The sequence below is a fragment of the Monodelphis domestica genome, chromosome 1, assembly GCF_027887165.1.
Source record: "Monodelphis domestica isolate mMonDom1 chromosome 1, mMonDom1.pri, whole genome shotgun sequence".
NCBI lineage: Eukaryota > Metazoa > Chordata > Mammalia > Didelphimorphia > Didelphidae > Monodelphis > Monodelphis domestica.
Window position 1 is genome coordinate 285,061,301 of NC_077227.1, and position 21,412 is coordinate 285,082,712.

Here is a 21,412-nt window from a genome sequence, read left to right on the forward strand (position 1 = left end):
TCAGCGAAGAATGAAGATTTAGAAAAATGTTTTGGAGCTAGCTATTTTGAGATCATTGGAAACCTTAGAGAGTAATTTTAGTAGAGTGATGGGATTGGAAGCTGGATTACCAGGAAAGGAGGAGCTGATAGGAGGAGAAGTAGAGATGAGGATTATAGATCACTTTTTTCTAGGAGTTTGATTTCCAGAGGGAAAAGAGATGCAGAATGATGGCTTGAAGGGATTTGTAGGACTCAGTGAAGATTTTCCAAGCATCGGGGAAACCTGAGAATGGTTGTAGGTAAGAGATAGGAGTTGCTATTAAAGGAGGAGAAATTGAACAGGAAAAAGGAAATAATTGAGGAAAGAAGGATTTTGCAAGAAACAAGGGAATGGGATAAAGAGCACAGAGTGCCTGATTGAGGATATAGAAGCTCTGAAAGAAGAGAAAACGAAGGAGCCTGGATAGAGAAGAATTTCCTCATCAGACTACAAAGGAGCAGATAGAATGAGGCATGATGAAGGGAGGTTTTGAGATTTTAGTTGAGGAAAAAGAGGGGACTTGCTATAGATGGCTGCTGTTTTATTGGTAGGGTAAGAAGTGAGATTTCCCTTCTGCTGAAAGATCAGGTGGAAGTAGTATAGGAAGTGTTGAAGAGGGAGTAGAGTTCAGCTTAGTTATTGTGGAGAGTGTGATAGAAGGGACAAACAAAATCGTGTAGCAGTGAGAGCCCAGTTAAAATTCAATTATATAAATTTCTAATGAATCCATTTAATAAAGTTGTAAGACTCATTACTTTCTCCACAACTGTTTTTTTGCCCCCTATGAATAGGAGTAAAGAAAGTAGACAGTGAGGAACAACCTAGTTGGTGTAACTGACAGTCTATGTTTGACTGGATAATTATAGAATCAGATCTGTGAAGGGAAAGAAGAGACACCAAAGGAGAAGTGATAAACTAGGAGAACAGAGAGGGAAACAAAGAAATTCACTCAGTGAAGACAAAAAAATAGGCTTAGGATGGATAAGGCAGCATAAGAAATCAACAGATATTGGATTACATTTGGATAGGATAATTTCTGAGTGCTGGATCATGTCTATTTAACAGTTTTGGATGATTGGGTTATGACCCTGAGTGTGTGTAGCTGAGGAAGATTAAAGATGGATTTATTGGAAGTTTTGGAGGTTGATAAATTGAGAGGCCAGAGTATTCATGGGGACATTGACATGAATGGTGCCCCAGGAGTGAAGATAGGAGTAAGTTTGGGAATAAAGACTGAACTTCCTGAGAAAGGAGGGGGGTTGACCTTAATAAATATTAAGTTAACAAATATTAAAACTAGGAGTTAGGCTGCATAAATGTAAATGAGAAACCCTCAAAAGAAAACAAGTTGTTAAGTGATGGTAGAAAAGAGACAGTCTGAAAGTATCACTTTTATGATCTTAGTCATCCTTGACATTCTCTGTACTCTTGCAACAAATTTCCCCACACCATGCTAAGTCCTGGAAATGCTACCTTCTAGATATCTTCTTTCTAGGAATACAGCCTTTGGCCTAATCTGGGTCCTTATCACCTTGCCTGGACCAATATGATATATTAAAATGTTTTTTTTAAATTATGAACTGAAATCTCAACAAACAAATACTTCAATATACAGAGAAAACCAATAAAGGGAATTGTATGTGACGCTGTGAACTTACACAGTTCAGTTTTTCCCTTTATGTACAGCATTTTGTATAATCAAAATTTAATATAATAGTCCAAGCACTGTCTTGTTTATCCATTACCTACTTCTTCCTTGTCCTCTTATGATAATTTTAAGTGCTTAATTAAAACTTCTTTCTTTTTTAGCATTACTAATATCCTATTTCTTCTGTACCAACTCTTCCTCATCCCCTGCAAATAAAAGCTCTTTTGCCCCTCCCCCCCAAGTATAACCATACAAATAACCATACAAAATAAATCCTCATGCTGACTATATCTAAAAATTTAAGCCTCATACTTCCCCTCTCTTCCATCTCCAAGAGGTATAGGAAGCATGATTCATCATCAGTTGTCTGGAGTTGTAATTGGCCATAGCATTGATCACAGTTCTTAAGCTTGACATAAAAATTTCCTATTTTTATTCCTTATTCTCTACATTTAAGGTTTCCTCATTTCTTGGAATCCATCCCTTTCATCATTACTTATGATGATAACATTCCATTACATGCATATAACATCATTTGTTCAACTATTGCCCCATTGATGGACATACCTATTTTGTTTCCATTTCATTATTATAATAAAAAACATATTTTTGTACATATGAATCCTTTCCCTCTATCTTTACTCTTTTTAAGAAATTGGCCCAGGGGCACTGATAAGTCAAAAAAGTATGCACAGTTTAGTGACTTTAGGAACAGTTCAAAATTTTTTTTTCAGAATTACTGGAACACTTCACATTTCTAGCAATAGTTTATTAATGTACCTCTCTTCTTGTAACTCTAGTAATTATCATCTTTGTAAGGTGTGAGGTGAAACCTTAGAGTGTAATTTGTATTGCTCTCATTCTTAATTTGGAGCATTTTTTCATAATTTGTTGGTAGTGTAAAAGCAAGGGGAACTTAAAAGGTGTAGGGACCAGAGAGCAGCTGGCTTTGGGGACTGAGTTCTGTCACACTTCCTCTTTCTTTCCACTGAGCTAAGTAGCCACTAATGGAGTCAGTTATTCAGTTAGACTAGAGGGTAAGTCTATACCTCACAGCTTTCCTTCTAAACTTGATGGATGGAAATTTCCCTTCTATTACATAAACTCTGAATCAATTCTATTATAATTCAAAGTATCTAATTTATTTTGAAAGGAAGGGAGAGGGCAGAGGGAAAGAGGAAGGTCCCTACTATCTCTTTCCTATGGCAACTTTTGAGGGCTTGACCAAAACTCTCTCCAGGGAATATGCTCTGCATTTCCCCTAAGAGAAAAGAAATGATATAGTCTATTCCAAAGGTTGTCTTCAGTTGGGCATGAAGAATTTCATTCAGTTCAGTTCAGGCAAAAGGGTTTGAGATGAGTATTTCTCCCATCCTGCTCCCTCAGAGTCCTAGATAAGAAGAAAAAGATCTTTTTGGCTCCCAACAGCTTTTTTGAATCTTCCTGGAATTCTCCCATCCCCCTCAGGTCCTGAAGGTTCCATTTGTCCTTCTCTGAGGCATCCCTTCAAACTTCAGATTTTCTTTGCTTTTGGCCATTCCCTTATTCACAACAGTTTGAATTTTCTCCCTTGAGAACCAGCAGTTCATATCATTTTACCATTAATCTATTGGGTAACATCTCATATATTTGTATCAGTTCTCTATATGAGGTGCCCCCAAAACTTTAATGCAATTTAAAACTGAATAAAGGCTTTTGGGGACATTCTACATATTTTGGATATTAAACCATTATGAAAGAAATTTGATGTGAGGGTTTTTTCCCCCAAGTAACTTACTCCTTTGCTAATTTGTACTGAATTAATTGGTCTTATGCAGAAATTTTCAATTTTATAGAGTCAAAATTATTCATTTTTTTCTTCATTAATCTTTGTCATCACTTTTATTTAAGAATTCTTATAGTTGTGGAAGTTATTTTCTTCCATGTTCCTCTAATTTATTTATTATACAATCATATCTATATCATGTATTCATTTGGAACTGATTTTAGTATATGGTGTGAGATGTCAGTCTAAATGGAATTTCTGTCAAACTGCTTTCCAGCTTTCCTAGCAGTTTTCAGTATTTGAGTAGTTGAAGTCCTTAGTTTTATAGAACACTGGGCTTCATGTTTAATTGCTCTGGGTTTTTGTGTTTGATCTTATTCTTATTCCACTGAATAAGGAATTCTGAATTCCACACTTATTCCACTGAATATGTTTTCTATTTATTAGCTATTACCAAATAGTTTGAAAATTACTGCTTTGTAGGATAGTTTGAGATTTGGTATTATAAGGCCCCCCTTTCCCCCATTTTTTCTTAATGATTTCCCTTATGATTATTGACTTTTTGTTTCTCTTGATTAATATTGTTATTTTTTAAATCTCTGAAGTAAGTGAACATTTGTCAGTTTGGTATGACACTGAATCTGTAATTAATTTGAATAATATTATCATTCTTATTACATTGGTATGACCATACTATGGGTGATTAATGTCTACAATTATTTAGTCATGTAATTTCTTTAAAATATGTTTTGTAGCATCTTAAAATACTATATTCATGTGCATTCTAAAAGTATTTTTAATGTAATTTTTTTCTATTCTTGCTGGGTTTTGTTGTTAATATACAGGAAGACAGGGCTTTTGTGAGTTCAGTTTATATTTTGCCATATTGCTGACATTATTTCAATTAATTTTATTTGAATATCTAAGATTCTCTAAATAAACTATCACTTGGGGGCAGCTGGGTAGCTCAGTGGATTGAGAGCCAGGCCTAGAGACGGGAGGTCTTAGGTTCAAATCTGGCCTCAGCTACTTCCTAGCTGTGTGACCCTGGGCAAGTCACTTGACCCCCATTGCCTACCCTTACCACTCTTCTGCCTTGGAGCCAATACACAGTATTGACTCCAAGACGGAAGGTAAGGGTTTAAAAAAAACAAAACTATCACTTATGTATTAGAAAGTAAACGTTTTGTTTATATTTATTCTCTCAAGTTCTTTTTATCATATTCCTATAGAGGACATCTCTAAAATTATATCAAATAAGAGTAATGATGGTAGTTTTTCTTGCCTTACTTACCCTTTGATCTTATTGGAAAGATCTCTGACTTTCCTCCATTCAAGATAATGCCAGCTTTTGATTTGAGAGGTACTGTTTATGATATAAAGGAGCAATCCTCCCCCCCACCTCCTATGATGTTTTAAATTGTATTCTATTGACTGCTTTAGAACAGTTAGAAATTACAGAAAAAGTCAGTTTGGAACACAAGTCTTTTATTATATACATTGTAGAAAGTCAGGAAAACTACTTCTCAATCCAAGTAAAGGAAATATAGGTTGTTTTATATTAAAGGAGCCATAGGAATTCTTAATAGAAAACCACTGTTTGAAAATAGCTTTGCACAAGTAGTTGCCCACTAGATAAGAACGCAGCTGTGGAGACTTCCTGAAATGTTTATAGTCTGGGTGTCCTGATTAGCTTCAGCTGTGCTGTCAAGGGCAGGGCAACTTTTGGCTATCAGTCTGTATCCCTAAAATTTTGATATATCGTCTCATTTTTCTCATTTTCTTTATGAAAATTATTTACTGAGTCTGTTTTGTTCTTTGACCTACCAATTCTTTAGGTTTAAGTTATATAGTTTCTGTTTAGTTTTGACTCCTTTCCTCAAAAGCCTTTTATTGACTATTTGTATGTGTTTGTTGTAGTAAAAAATATATTTAATATTTCTACTTTGCTGCATTTGTTTCTGAGGTTTTTATGCCCTATCATATGAGTTTTTATAAAAATGCTGTGCATAACTGAGAAATATGCATGTCACTTTTTCAGTTGTCACCTAAGATATCTAAATTTTCTAAAATTTTTTCATCACTTTTTAGATTTGTCTAGCTATTAAAGGAACAGAATTAAATCTGCAACTCATAGTTTTACTATCCATTTCTCTCTTTAATTTGATTAATTTTCTTTTCCTGTACCTAGATGAGCTATGTCATTTGGTGGTTATATATTATTGTTGTTCATTTGTTTTTGTTCAGTTTGACTCTTTATGACTTGGGGGAGGTGGGGTTTCTTGGCAAAGATACTAGAGTGATTTACCGTTTCTTTCTCCAGCTAATTTTTACAAATGAGAAAATCAAGGCAAACAGGATTAAGTGACTGCCCAGAATCACACAGCTAATAAAGTGACTGAGGCCAGATTGGAATTCTAGGCCTGGTACTTTTATCCACTGTACCACCTAGCTGCCCCTGACTACATATTAAGTATTGAAATTATTTTCATTAAGCATAATGTAGTTTTCCTGGTAATTACTTTTAACTATATTTTAACTGTTGCTTTTTCTGAGATCATAATTGATACTCATACTTTTTAAAATTTGCTTAAAGCATAATAGTTTTAGGTTCAAATTTTCATTTTAACTGTGTGAATCTTTTCTAATTGTTTTTATTATAAACAATTTATCATTGGGTTCTTAATAATACATTCTGCTGTTGTCCATTTTACAAATGAGCCCACCCATTCTTATTTATGTTTTTTGTGTATTTCCATTATACTCTTCAGCTATTTCCTCTTTTCTTCTTGCCCCCCTCTTTACAATAAAAAACAGGGTAGAGAGAGATTCTGATTAGTACTAGAAATCTATAATTGAAGTGTTCTGTTCCTTCTGCCCTTCCTCTCCCAAGTCTTAATCTCCTTATATTGTCTCTTTTTATTCATCTTTTATGATTTACCTTTCAAAGCATAAGTTTGTATTACTTTTGGCAATTCCTTTTCCACCTCTATTTTTCTCTTATTCTCTGTTCTCTTTCCCCGGCCCAACCTTTATTACTTTTGAATTTAATGTTATCTCTATAGCAAACTCTGTGTGTGTTCAACTTTTTATTATTTTTTTTATTTTTATGGGAGGTCATGAGATGTCTACTCCTTCCTTTCTTTCTTCCTTGTTTGTATAGTCTTTTTTCACATTCCATTTGAGACATAGTAAGTTCTTGACCTCTTTTCCTCTTTTATTACATAATGTATTTGTTTTTTCTGCCTTTCTTTTCCTCTCTTAAACAAAACAGAACATAATGCTCTATCTAGGCCCTCTACTTATCTTATTTCATTCTCTTTGTGACCCTTGAAGAGTGAAAACTATTAATGTGTAATGGTGTTACCATTATATGATCCCTCCAATTGCTCTCCTGACTCCTGTGTTTGCATTTCAGGGTTTTATTTCTCTCTTGTCTTTTTTTCAGGAATACTTGAAAGTCCTGTTCTACAGTCCAGTAGGATTATACTTCATTTACCAGGGAAAGTTATGGTTGGTTATAAGCCTTTATATTTTGTCTTTTGGAAGATTTTACTCCCAAGATTTCCTCTCATACATTATTTGCTTCATAGTCATGTGTCATCCTAACTGTGACTCCCTGGTTCTTGAACTACTTCTTTCTGGCTACCTGTGGTATTTTTTTCTTTGACTTAGATGCTTGAGATAATTGGCCATGGTGGTGGTTTTTGTTTATTTGAGGAGAATGAGAAGATCAGTGGATTCCTTTTTCACTTTGCCCTTTGGCTTTAGGTAACAATAGAGAGAGCATGGTGTAGTGAATAGAAAGCCACCCTGAAGACTTGAGTTCAAAGTCCTATTTCTTATACATCCTAGCTTTATGGTCAAAAACAAGTCATTTAACCTCTTAGTGGTGTTAAACTTAATTAGAAATGGTTGCTGTTGTTCAGTCATTTTTCATAATGTGTCTGATTCTTTGTGACCCCGTTTGAGGTTTTTTTAGTAAAGATTGGAATGATTTGGCATTTCATTTTCCAGCTCATTTTATAAATGAGTAAACTAAGGCAAACAAGGTTAAGTGACTTGTCCAGGGTCACACAGGGCCCAGATTTGAACTCACTTGAAGACAAGTCTTCCTGACTTCTGGCCCAGGGCTCTATCCAATGTACCACTTAGCTATATAGAATTGGGGACCACCAAACCACTCCTAGGAAGGATCCCTACAGGCTTCAATTGACTTTGTTTTTAAATGTAGTGTTATCTATGTTAGTTATATTGTTACTTATTTTGTTATCTACTTCTCCAGTTACATTTTAATAAAGTTCACCTATACTTGAGAGTGTTGTAGGGATACTTGACACCCCTACTTTAGGCAGTTGTCTAAAATTACCAATTGCAGAGAAGGTACAAAATTGCACTGAAATTGCTTTATCTGGGAATTCCCTTTGCTATCTAGATCATAGATTCCATCTTCTGTCTTTAACCATTGGGTTATAAATATATTATGGCAGCCAAGTGTTAAAGTGGGTTAAAAAGCTCAAGTTGGAGTCTGGAAGATGTAAGTTCTAATCCCATTCCTTCTACTTACTAAATCACGTTAGCCTGGGAAGTTTACTAAACATCTCTTAATTCCAGTTTCCTCATCTGTAAAATTTGGATAATAAATAGTCCCTGCCTCCTTTGCTTTTTACATATCTCATTTAAAACCTTAAGATTTGAAATCTTAAGACACTTTTAACTTTTTATTTTTACTAATCTTGTCTCATTGAACTATTTAAGGTTCTGTTTGGCCTATTTTGTCTTTCATGGAATATAATATGGAATCAAGTATTCCCCATTATTTTCTAAGCAATTTATTATTTTTTCCCTCCTGAACTCTTTTTTAATTTCAATTTTTTTTTTTTACCTCTTGCTTCATTTCTTGAAGTTTTTCTTATATGTGGTCAAACCATTTTTCCCCTCTCTGGGACTGGTATTTATTTGTTACAGGGTGGGCTTCTTCTTAACCCTAAAGTATTTCTTCTCTCTATTCCATATTTTCAGACACTTCTTACTTTGGAATTTTTGCCCTGAGTTAATCCTCTGGCTCACTTAAAAAATTGGATAGGTTTTGTTTGATATTATCTCTTCGAAACTAGATGCTGAGGCCTCTGCTAGTCTGGATGGTGCTATTAGGCTCCACCTGTTCTCAGTTCCTGGTTTCTATTTTAGTCTCTTAGTGGTTCATGCAGAGTCTGCTGCCTGCCAGATTGAATAGAGAAACTCCATTTCTTTTCAGTTTTCAATATTATTGGTCTTTTTGGTGTCCTTTTCAATTATTTACTGAGATAAGAGAGCTGACAGCAGCAACTTAATCAAAAAACTATAGTATTCTCTCCATCCAAGTCAACACCCTTACCACTCTCTAAATTGATATACATAGCTATTTCCTTAGGGATATGTTTAATGAGGTTGTTTTCCTGTTCACAAACCTTCAGTAAGGGGAGATATGTTTTTCCTTCTCTTTTCTCATAGACCTTAACAGGTTTTTTAGTTTCTGAGACTTTAATTTCCTTTTAGTGATCTTTTCTTATTTACATTGTTGTAGTAATTCTGTTTTCTTGGTTCCACTTTGCATCAGTTATTATAAATATATTGATGTTTTCCTGAATTCTTTATATTCATAATTTCTTGTACAATATTACACAATAATATTCCATTACATTCATTTGGATATTTAGAGGTTTTTAAGTCATTCCGCATTCAGTTGTACAAATTTGTATCTAATTCTTTGCTACCTCAAAGACTGTTGTGGATATTTTTTGGACCTTTTCTTTTTGCCCAGAGGGAAATTTTTGCCAAGTTTTCTACTCTTGCTTCTTCTTTCTTCCATTTTACCCTGTTGTTTTGTTTATTAGCTCTATTCCATCTTCTTACCTTGCTTTTTCCCCCTCAAAGTTCCTCAGCCATCTCTGCCATGAGTTTGGCAAATTGTTCTAGAAATAAGTTCAAACTTCTTTCCTTTTTTCATTGATGACCTTATATTCTTTATTCTTCCCTTTCCTCCTCCCTCTCCATTATGCACACTTCCTAAAATTCAGGCTAGAATCTGCATTCTTTAGAAACTTTAATCTTGATGCTTGCCTTGTCTAGTACTTAGACTAGCTGGAAGCTCTCTCTCCCACTATCCTTTGGAGAGGGAAATTTCCTTGACCTCAGAATTGCATCAGGATTTTTATACTAGAAATGAAATTTGAAGATAAAGTCTAATATAAGTCGGATTGTCCTTCCTCCTCCTCCCGACCCCCCAGCCGCCACCCTTCTCATTCCACTCCTAGGGCTTATGTCCCTTACTCATTTGCAGTATGTAGAAACTTCAGTATTTTGTGGAATTTCCCCCACCTTGCTTTTTATTTTTCTGTGATTTTAAGCTATACCCCATAGCAACTCTAGAGATGGGTTCATCTATGAGAAATCAGGAAAGAATTACACTAAAATTAGAAGACAAATTAAACTTAAGGAAAATAATGCCCTTCACAAAACCTTTTTACTTCAGCACTATAAAATACTTATATATGTTTGTCCTGTTTACTCTGTGAAAGTGTGAATTTCTTAGGACAGGAATTATTTTTATTGCTTTCTTTATAAATCCTTGTTTTATCAATTTTGGTGCCTTTGCAGGCAGTATACACTTAATAAATGCCTCCATTCAAAATTGTAAGTTATCCATTAGCATAAAAATAATAAATTTGCATCATAATATTTTAAAATTTAAATGTTATTCTTAACTGATAGTTTTGGTTTTTATATCACCCTCATTTCCAAATATATCCTCCTAAAGCAATCTCTTTAAAAAAGGAACAGAAAAAGTAGTTTAATAAAACCATCCAAACCCATTGATTGCTTTTACAATTTCTCAACTCCTCTCCAAGGTCAAGCTTATTTGTCATTAATGCAGTGTTCAATCTCATTTTTTATGTCACCTTTACATGATTGTAGTAATTGTGTGTATTGTTTTACCTTATTTTGCTTGCTTCACTTGCACATATTATTTTGAATTATCTGTCTGTCATTTTTAATGTAGAATAATTTTTGTTAGAAAATTATAGTGCTCTTAATTGCTGTTTTATATGTTATGCTTAGATGTGTAAAAATGTGATCTTTTTATTTTTCTAGTTACTGGACCGTTGTCAGAATTACAAATAGCTTATGTTTGCAGAGAAACATTACAGGTACTTTTATATATAGCTGGAAAGATAATTTGACATATGAAAATTGTATAAATAAAACGATATTGATTATAATTATTGGCCTGCCCCAAAGCAAGAAAATGGATAAGCTAAATTATCATCTTATGGTTCTGATAGCCTTGTATTTCCTGTTAGGCTGCAGAATAGACAGAGTTCACATAAACTCCTTTGATAGTGGTAATTGAGAGTGGGAGAGGGGGAGAATGTTCTTGGATATTCTTTGATTTCTGGCCTTCAAATAATTTGAGCTAGAGAATTCCAGAGATTGAGTGGAATACCTGGAAAGATCACCAATCCAAATGTAGCTCTGGTCATATATAATCCCTACGTAATACTGCAACATCTTTGTACCATTGTGCTAATTTAAAGAAACTGCATTGTTAATGGTTATAGTTTAGGCTTACTGACTAGATAGTTGTGTCCCTCTTCTAAAGACACTGAGGAAAGCTAGAGTGATTGGATATCTGAGAGAAAAATACGAAAAGGTTGATGGCTTTTAAGATTTTCAGGAATTAATGTACATGTTTCTGGCCATTTTCAAAATTAGTCACATATTTTGCTTGGCCCAAGAATAACTGATAAGGGGGAAAGAAACAGAAACTTTATGACCAACAGAATTGTTTATACATAACAGCCTACCCAGAAAGTATGTTATTGAAACTAGCAAATTTTATCACTTTAAATTTAAAACTTTTTAATTAATCAGTTACAATTTTGCTCAGTATATTGACTTACAATTAAGAAAATTGTTACCTTTTGTGCTTGTCAATGAGAACAAAGCTCTAGAACTGCATAGGACCTGAGAGGCCAAGTAGTCTAGTCTCCTTATTTGTTGTCTTTTCTTTCTTTCTTTTTTAACCCTTACTTTCTGTTTTAGTAGTAACTTATGACAGAAGGGAAAGACTAGGCAAACAGGGTTAAGTAACTTGTACAGGGCCACAAAGCTAGGAAGATTCTGAGGCCAGATTTGAAGCCAAGTCCTCTGGATTCCAGGCCTGGCATTCTGTCCACTGAGCTACCTAGCTTCTCCCTCTTTATTTGTTTTCAAGTAGCTTGTTTAGAAACAAAAACAGCATTTTAACTGATGCTATTTATGAACTTTTTGTCTGTTGACATATTGACCTAGTCTGAGTAAGAAGAATCATTGCAAAGAAAATTAAATATTTTTGTATTTCTTATTACATGCATGAAGAAACCTTTTGTACAACAGTATATACCCATACATGTATATATACATAGCATAGTAGATAGAAAGCTAGCCTTGAAGCCAGGAAGACCTTGGTTCAAGTCCTCTTCTGACATATACTGTCTATTGACAAGTCCCTTAACTTCTCAGTGTAGTCAGCCAGCACTGGGAATTAAACATCCAGCTTGGGGGCCAACCCAATCCTCAAGTGGAGCTGAACCTGTAATTGGGAAATACTTAACAAAATAAATAAAAATATGTTAAAACATAGGTAACATTTTAAAACTAAATCAATATGCAGGACTATAGAGATCTTTATGTGCAAATTAGTGGATCCCTTTCTATTTGAGTTTGACTCCACTGCTCTAGAGCACTCTCTTTTATTTTTATTTTTATTATTATTATTATAAAGATAGTTTATTTTCCCAATTGCATGCAATAACAAATTTCCACATAAGTTTTCTAAAGTTAAATTGTCTCCCTTCTTCCCTTCCCTACCTCCTCTTGGAACTGGCAAGCAATTCAATCTGGATTATACATGTTTTATCATGCAAAATAGATTTCCATATTTTCTATTTTTGTAAGAGAATAATCATAAAAACCAAAACCCCCCAAATAGAAACCCAAATAAAAGTGAAAAAATCACATACTTGGATCTACATTCCAATTCCAACTGTTCTTTCTCTGGAGATGGATATCATTCTTTGTCATAAATCCCTCATAATTGTTTTTGGTAAGAGTAGCTGCCTATCACGGTTCATTATTCCACAATATTGCTGTTACTGTATACAGTTTTCTAGTTCTGCTTATTTAATTCCACATCACTTCATGTAGGTTTATCCATTCTCTTAAGACTAACAGTTTTGAGAGAAAGTGTAAACCTGCATTGGTAGAAGGAGTTTCCATGCCTGGAAGTTCCCTATACCAGTAAAATCACAAGTCAGTCCCTATCACACTCTCCTTATCACAGTTAAACGTTAGAAAGAAAGAACTTAGAACAGTAAGGAAATTAATTGCTTTACTGCTATTTCCAAAGCTCTTTATGGTTTTAAAGTAGAAGAAAAGGCTTGGATTGAGTGTCAGGAGAACTAGATTTTGTTCTCAATGTTTCTATTAACAAGGTGCATGGTCATGAATAAGTCACTGAATTGCTCTCTGCCAAGTCTTTCTTATCTGTGAAATGAAGATCTAGAGAGATGAATGATTCCTAACCAGGGATTTGCAGCACCAGGGGGAAAATATTGTGAAATTTTTCTAAAAGGACTACAAATAATTCTTTGAATCGATAAAGAAAAATTCTTTTAGACTGAACAAATATAACATATGTTATGTTATTGCTTTTTAAATTGATGAAATAAAAATTTAATTAAGAGTAACTGAATTCCTGCTAGCATTTTGTCATGTCCTCAATAAATATTTCTCATATTTGAAAAAGTTGGGAACCACTGGACTACATAATTCTTCCAACTCAAAAATTCTCTAATTTAAAGTTTCTACCTTAATTAGGAAGTCAAGCCAGCTTTTTCCAACAAAAAGTTTCATTTATTCATCTAGTGAGCATTTATTAAACACTGTGTGCCAGTGTACTATGTGCTGGGGATATAAAAACAAAATCATCTCTACCCACAAGGAGCTAGCATTTGATAGGAAATGTTGAAGGTTTGATTTATTTCCTTTTCACTTTGCCCCTTGGGGCTCTACTATTAGCATTACTTCCGACTTTACTGCCCTTCCACCCTAATAGTCATGCTATCTCTGGTTGTGCCTGAATAAATTAGACCGTTTCATGTGGACCTAGCTTTCCCTAACTTTTCCTGGTTTTCATTGCCAGAGTAGGATAGATCCATGTTTCCCGAATTGTATCGGGCCTGAGGTTCATTCTGGAAATGATCCTGTTGTGGTGGTAGTAGAAGGCAAGGTCCAGATTTGCTTCTTCGTTTTGCAGTTACAGCTTGACTCCTTGCTACTCCTTTAATCCCTCAGCTACAAGCTTCAACTTTAATGTCCTAAGAGCCAGTACAGTAACATGTTCTGATCATCTTAGATTTGGAGTCAGATATGAGTTATTTAAACTTAACTACCCTCCAAAATTGAACACATAGCCTAATTGTCTTAAGTATACATTTTGTACTTTTAAGCTCAAAATATTGGGGATGAAGAGTGTTCACTTTAATTTAGGCTGCAAATATATTCTCAGTTACAATTTAATTCTTTTTTTGTCTTCAAACAACTTCAATATTTTTTCAGATCCAGATTTATTTTTCCATGTAGTTTTTGAGGTTTTATGTAAAATAGTTTTAAAGGAACAAACTTAGATTTTTAGGGCGGCACTGAACCAGAAGTCAGATAATTAGATTTCAAATTTCAGTTCTGCCAAGCAAGTCATTTGACTAGTAAACCAAGTGGGTCAACTGAAATTGACCCAGAACTTGAACTAAAAAGAATGTCCTGTTTTGAAACGGAGATTCTATGATTTTAATTTACGTGCAAATTTCCTAAATTGCATTTTAAGCTTTTAGTTTGCTTTTATACTTATTCTTTGGGAGACTGAAGGAACTGTAATTGAATAAATACTACTGGAAAAAAAAACCAAAATTACTTATTTAAGACTTAAGTAATTTGAATAGTTCTGAAATTGCTATAAGCTCTTTTTCCCTTTCCACCATTATTTAATTATTCTTAAATCCTTTCATCCCCAACAAGTAGATTGGGGAAGGCCCATTTACTTCCACCAAAGAATGGATGGTCCCCTGCATAAATGTAGATATATATTTGCTAGGTAGGTTGGGTCTCTCCCTGCCCTCTTCCCCTCATGCAGCTGATAACTGGCTAGAATACTCACCTTTGTTTTGCCTTGACATGCATGATATTTAGGTCTTTCACCTGTTTATATATCCTGAATGATCAACTTTTATATATGTGTATATATATATATATATATATATATATATATATATATATATATATATATATATATATATATATATATATAGTAGTATGGTAGTATGAAGAATAGAAATATTTTAGACTTGAGAGGTGATTCATTTTATAAATAAAGCATTTTAATTTGTTAACTTATTGTTCTTACTATGGATTAGTTATGACTATATATATCTATATATATATATATACATACATATATATATAAATAAAAATATATTTAACCATCCTACTTGGATAAAGGTGATTGAAAAAGTGTGTGTGTCTAATTACAGAAAGAACTAACAAAACCAGGCAGGCCTTTCTCAATAAGGAGAATTATAATTTAGTAAAAAAAAAATAGTAAAAATTTGTTAATTTCACCCAGGAGACTGGAAAGCTTTAAGAAGTAGCAAGCAGTTGATCAATAAATGAAATTATCTATATATAATACATAATATCCTTCTAATTACACTTCCCTGCAGACCACAAATGTTTTTAGATAGGCAATTTCTTTATAAGCCTTAATATTATCAACCCTGAGAGCCAATTGTTAAGGCAGCTTTCTCCTATTTCACACCAATACTCTGATATCTCAGCTTTTTTATTAAGCTGATAACTTAATGAAAATTTTTTCAGTTGTATTAGTGTATATATTTGTTTTGTTTTTGTCTCTTTTAGGGACTTGCTTATTTACATACTAAGGGAAAAATGCATAGAGATATCAAGGTAAGTTAAAATAATATTTAAATTATTAAATATTTCCAAAGAAGATATATCATCCTAGTTCAGTAATGTTTATATTTTTCCTTTAGGGTGCAAATATTTTATTGACAGACCATGGTGATATTAAATTAGGTATGTTATTTCAAGATCCTAATTTACTGCTTAATTTTAAAAATTAATATTTGAATTGTATAACTGACAGAATATGCTGGCATATGCCTGTAGTCCCTATAGTCTGAGGCTGATGGATTTCTGAGTTTGGGAATTCTGAGCTGCAGACATGCTGAAGCTGATTTGGGTGTTTGCCCTAAATTTAGCATCAATATGGTTAGCTCTTGGGAGTAAAGGATCAGCAAGTTGCCTAAAGAGGGGGGAACCAACTCAAATTATAAACAGAGGTTAAAACTTCAGTGCAAATCCCAAGGTGACCATTGCTCTTCCAACATGGGAAAGAGACGGAGACTCAGTCTTTTTGAAAATAGATTTTTAAAAAATTCTATAAATAAAGAATAAAACTGAATTTTTATTCTGGGAAAAAAAAAGGTCAGTGAATTTTCTTGCATTCAAGCCTTCTGAATAAGATGTTAAGCTTTAAATAACAGTGATTTAGATAGCTACTCTAGTTTTATATTCCATCTCTCTAATTTATTTGCATGTCTGTAGCAAATCATATGATTTTCATAATCTCATAATGGTAAACTATATTTGTAGTGTCATATTGTAAACATCAATTTTTTTCTATTAAGATGAACAAAACCCCAAATTACTTTACAATGTAACCATTTGGGTTTTGTTTGTTTTTGTTTTTTAGCTGACTTTGGTGTGGCTGCAAAAATAACAGCTACCATTGCAAAAAGGAAATCTTTCATTGGTACCCCTTATTGGTAAGAAATGGCCTTAAATGAATTTGATATTTCATCATTTGTTAAGCATTAGTGATCTGCCTTAATATTCTTGAATATTATTGTAATTCACATATGATACATTATTGTATATTATGCAATTAATTATAATTTATAAAAGTTTGATGGTCTAATCCTTAACATGGGACCAATAAGTTTTGACAACTATCAGTAAAATTAGTTTCCTTTCTAATCCAATGTGTTTTATTTTACCGATTTAAAAATTTTATTCTAAGAATGAGTGTATAGGCTTCATTAGGTTGCCCAAAGTCCATGACACACAAAAACAGTAAGAATGCTTGATGTAGAAAGGGAGGAAATCATTTGACATTGCCATAATACTTAGATCCTCTATGGCTTCATTACAACTATGATTTATTATATGCAATTTGAAATTGTTTTCAGTGCCCTATTCTTCTAAATTGGTCATGATTCTTGACTTTTCCTGTTGTAAAGCCACTGAGGGAGGGAGTAGATGTGAGAACTATTATCTCTTTTTTTTTTTAAACCCTTACCTTCCATCTTAGAAGCAATACTGTGTATTGGATTTAAGGCAGAAAAATGATAAGGGCTAGGCAATGGGGGTTAAGTGACTTGCCCAGGGCCTCACAGTTAGGACATGTCTGAGTCTAAATTTAAACCCAGGACTTCCTGTATCTAACTAGGCCTGGCTCTCTATCCACTGAGCCATTTAGCTGTCCCAAAACCATTAGCTCTTGAAGCTGTCCTTTCATTGCTACTGCCACTATCCTGGTACAGGCTGTTATCTCTCTCTCACTCCAAGGCAGAAGAGTGGTAAGGGATAAGCAATGGGGATTAAGTGACTTGCCCAGGGTCACACAGCTGGAAAGTGTCTTAAGCCAGATTTGAACCTAGGACCTCCCATCTTTGGGCCTGACTCTCAATCCACTGAGCTACCCAGCTGTCCCTGTTATCTCTTGACTAGACTATTAAATTAGTATTTTAATAGTTTTTTCTGCCCCAGCCCCTATCCTATACACTGCTTCCAGGTTAATAATCTTACTCATATATTGCCAACCATAGTTGGTGTTATTTTGTTTCCCTTTTCAAAAGCCTCTAAAATTTTTCACTTGTAAATAGAATAAAGCCCAAATTCTTTTTCTGGCATTCATGCCTATGCACAGTATAGCCACAGTTTTTCCAAATTATCTGAGATTATTTTTACTTGGATGAATTATCTTTTAGCCTAAATAGTATATTTTTGTCCCCTAATACTTTAGGTACTTTTCCAGTTTTGTATTCCTACTATTATTATTCCCTTGCTGTTTGGAATGCCTTTCCCCCCCCCCCCCCCCCCAAGTCAAATAATTAATTGCTACAGATCCCTTTCAAATCTTATCACCTTACTACCCTGGATTACCATGACCTCTTTGTATAACACATAGAATTCTTATTTGGCATTTATAAACTCATTTGTTAGTATTTATCTCTCCATGCTTGTGTCTTGTCTCTCAACCTGTTATATAAACGAAGCTTCAAGAGGCTAGCTATCATTTCTTATGTCTTTGTTCCTTAGCATCTAGAACTGTGCTTTCTACTACTAAGTACTTAGTAGTTATTTTTTATTGATGCTGATTATTTATTGATAATATTGTTCATATTCGTGCCAACACACCTATGTAGAAGGGCCTAAGCAAGATGTAAGAACTACTAGTATATGGGACAAGACAGAATATTGAGTAATCAATTAGGTTCAGCACTCCTGGAGACCAATACTGCTGTGTTCTTGATAGTTTAATGTCTCTTGGCTTCCATTTATTTGTCAGAGAGACAAATAGAGTAAGAGAAGGAGAAGAAATAACACCACAATAGAGTATGGCTCCCTGGGCTGGCAGTCAAGGCATTAGAGCTCCTTAGATTCCCACAGTTCACCTTGATGAACAGTGATGCTCTATAACCAAAAATTCATTTGTAGTTACTTAGCTTTGTAGTTCCTTAAGTACAAGAAGAAATTGGAGGTGAGGGAGAATTCAGAAAGGAGGAGGAACAACTCTTGTTCATAACAGCTTGTTTGTTGCTGTTCCTGTCAGAGAACTTAAGGCTTCTATAAAGGTTCTAACCACATGTCCTCTTCCCTCAATTTAAGAAACACTGTTTTAAAAGATTACATGAGAGGAAAAAAATCTTTATACTTTAGAGTCGTATTGTACTGTAGAAGTTCTTCTAATTTTCTTTTATGACATTTTAAGAACTATACTGGATGTAACTAGAAAGAACAGATTTCAGTTTTTAAGTTTTAAAGATAAACATTTTCTTTTCATATGATGATAGATACTATATTGAATTATATGTGATCTTATGCATCCATATACGAACTTATTGCAGGATGGCTCCAGAAGTTGCTGCAGTGGAAAAGAATGGTGGCTACAACCAACTTTGTGATATTTGGGCAGTGGGAATAACAGCAATTGAACTTGGAGAACTTCAACCACCTATGTTTGATCTTCATCCAATGAGGTATTTGTTAAAATAGTAACTCATTCTTTGGGATAGTAATATTCTTTGATTCATTGGAAATTCAGTAATTAGAACATTTCAAACTTTTTCAACTATGTCACAAGAAATTGAAAGTATAAAAAGAATTTTGAGATAATCTAGTTTAAGCCTTGCTTTCTTACCTGTAACACTCAAGATAAATAAAGATGAGAAATAATTCACTTTGCTGATGATAGCCTAATGATTACTAGCTACCAAAAAAGTTTTCATTGAATTTTTAACTTTTTTTCTGGAAGTTGAACCCGTCTTTACTTCTCTTGTCATTTTTGGAAATAGAAAATAATTGATCACATAAAATACTTTTGTCCAGATCTTTAATTATTTTTCCTTCCCCTTATTGCTTATTTTACTATTGCTCTTCTCTAGGGAGTCTGTATGGAAAACATGAAGGTAAAAGCCAAATATCAATTCTATTGATCTTGAAAAAATGAGGACTATTAGGTTAAAGCTATTGGCAAAAATGAGTTTGGGATTTAGGAGGAAAATAGGGTATATCAGGAGAGAGGAGAAGATATACATTATTTATGAATTTAATTTCTTTATATCCTTTTTTTTTACCATAATTAATCTGCCAAACATTTATTAAATACTTGCTGTGTGCCAGAAATTCTTCTAGACCTTATAGATAAAATGAGAAAAATGAAAAAGTCCCCAATATGCATGTGTCTAATAGATGACTATAATTGGAATAAATACAAGATAATTTTGAGGGACCAAGAAAGAACTCAGAAAAATTTTATGAAGAATAAGAGCTTGCAACCCAGGATCCATAAACTTTATTTTAAGAAACATTTTTATATCGTTAGTTTAATATAATTGGTTTCTTTACTAATCCTATATATTTTATTTAATACATTTAAAAACTTTATTCTGAGGAGAATTCTGTAGCCTTCACCAGTCAAAGGAAATGCAAATTTAAACAACTCTGAAGTTTCAACTCACACTCATCAGATTGGACAAGATTTTTTGCAAAAGGACAATGGTAGCTGTTGGAGGGCTTGTGGAAAAAGTAATACTAGTGATCTCTTGGTAGAATTGCAAATTGATCTGGAAAGTAATTTGAAATCACAACTAAAAAGGCACTAAACTGATAGAAAAGAAGATATGTCTAATTTTTTTTAGGACTAATATGTGGATTTTGTTTTGCTCCATTGTACTTATTTGATAAGCAACTAGGTAACTCAGTGGATAGAGCCTAGAAACAAAAGGTCCTGGGTTCAAAGCTGGTCTCATATACTTCCTAGCTGTGTGAACCTGAGCAAGTCACTTAACCCCAGTTGCCTAGTGCTTACCATTTCTCTTGCTTTGGAACCAATACTTAGTTTTGATTCTAAAATGGAAAATAAGGTGGTTTGGGTTTTTTTATATCCTTTGATCCAATGACATCATTTATTTAGTCTTACCCCAGAGAGATAAAATAAAGAGAAAATGATTGACATGTACATAAATATTTGTAGCAGCACTTTTTTGTTATAGCAAATAAAATGCAAACTAAGAGGATTCCTCTTAATTGTGGATGGCTAACTAAATTTTGAATGCAATGGAGTATTTTTGGGTCATAGGAAATTTCAAAAGGGATATAGTCAAATAAATATTGTATGAAATGAGAAGTCTTGTATGGAATATGAACAGAGTAAAAAGTGAATTAAGCAAGACCTTAAGAACAATTTAAATAGTAACTATAACACATATTTTTAAAGAATTTTGAAAGATCTAATTCTGATCAAAACCATGACCAATCACTAATCTAGAGAATCTGTGATGGAGCCTGCTATTTGCTGCCTTTCAGGAAATGTACATTCCCCAAAGGGGCCAAATGTGTTGATTTTTTTTCCTCAGATATTCCCATTTCACACAAGGCTTTTTTTTTTCTTTTAAAAATTAAATTGATAGAGATTTGAGAGGGAAAAGTGTATTGGCAGTAGTTTTGTGCCCCACTCCTCACCCCCCAAGGAAGAACAGAGAGTAATTGAATCATTCTTTTAAATGCATGGAAGAAAACATAGGGGAAGTTCAGAAAGAAGTAAAGAAAAGCAAGACTACTTTGAAGTTTATGGATTGAAATTATTTTGTTCTTTAAAGTGAATTGTATGAAATAAAGGTTTATGGCTTCGTCCATAATTCAGTCTTCATTTTTTCTTTTTTGTATATGTTTCTTGATGTTTGTCAAGTTCAGAATAATAACAAAAAATTTTAATGCAATGAGAAAGCATACTAAAAACTTTTAGGATGCAACTAAAAGTAGTCCTTAGGAGAAATTTTTTATCTTTAAATGTTTTCATCAACCAGAGAAAAAGAAACACATCAGTGAATTAGAAATGCTACTAGAAAAAATTAAAATGCAAGAAATTGGAAAACCTTAGACAAAAATAAATTCTGGAAAAAAGAATGATAAAATAGAAAACAAAAAAAGATGGCTTAATAAATCAACCTAGAGACTTATGAGAAAGTACACTATTCACATTCAGAGAAAGAACCGTGGGAGTAGAAACACAGAAGAAAAACAACTGCCTGATCACA

General features: G+C 33.6%; 1 protein-coding gene across 5 annotated transcripts in view; it reads left to right on the forward strand.

Annotated features, from left to right (window-relative positions):
- MAP4K5 (mitogen-activated protein kinase kinase kinase kinase 5) overlaps window positions 1-21,412 on the forward strand; it is a 195,416-nt gene that overhangs the window by 100,079 nt on the left and 73,925 nt on the right. For all 5 annotated transcript variants that reach the window (XR_008915019.1, XM_056810975.1, XM_056810976.1 and 2 more), the window contains exons 6-10: window positions 10,569-10,624; window positions 15,429-15,476; window positions 15,563-15,605; window positions 16,285-16,357; window positions 18,722-18,853. Coding sequence is in view for 4 of the 5 variants with exons in the window: in XM_056810975.1 (XP_056666953.1) it covers window positions 10,569-10,624; window positions 15,429-15,476; window positions 15,563-15,605; window positions 16,285-16,357; window positions 18,722-18,853 (352 nt within the window). In the remaining variant the exon portion in view is untranslated. The remainder of the gene's footprint in view (window positions 1-10,568; window positions 10,625-15,428; window positions 15,477-15,562; window positions 15,606-16,284; window positions 16,358-18,721; window positions 18,854-21,412) is intronic.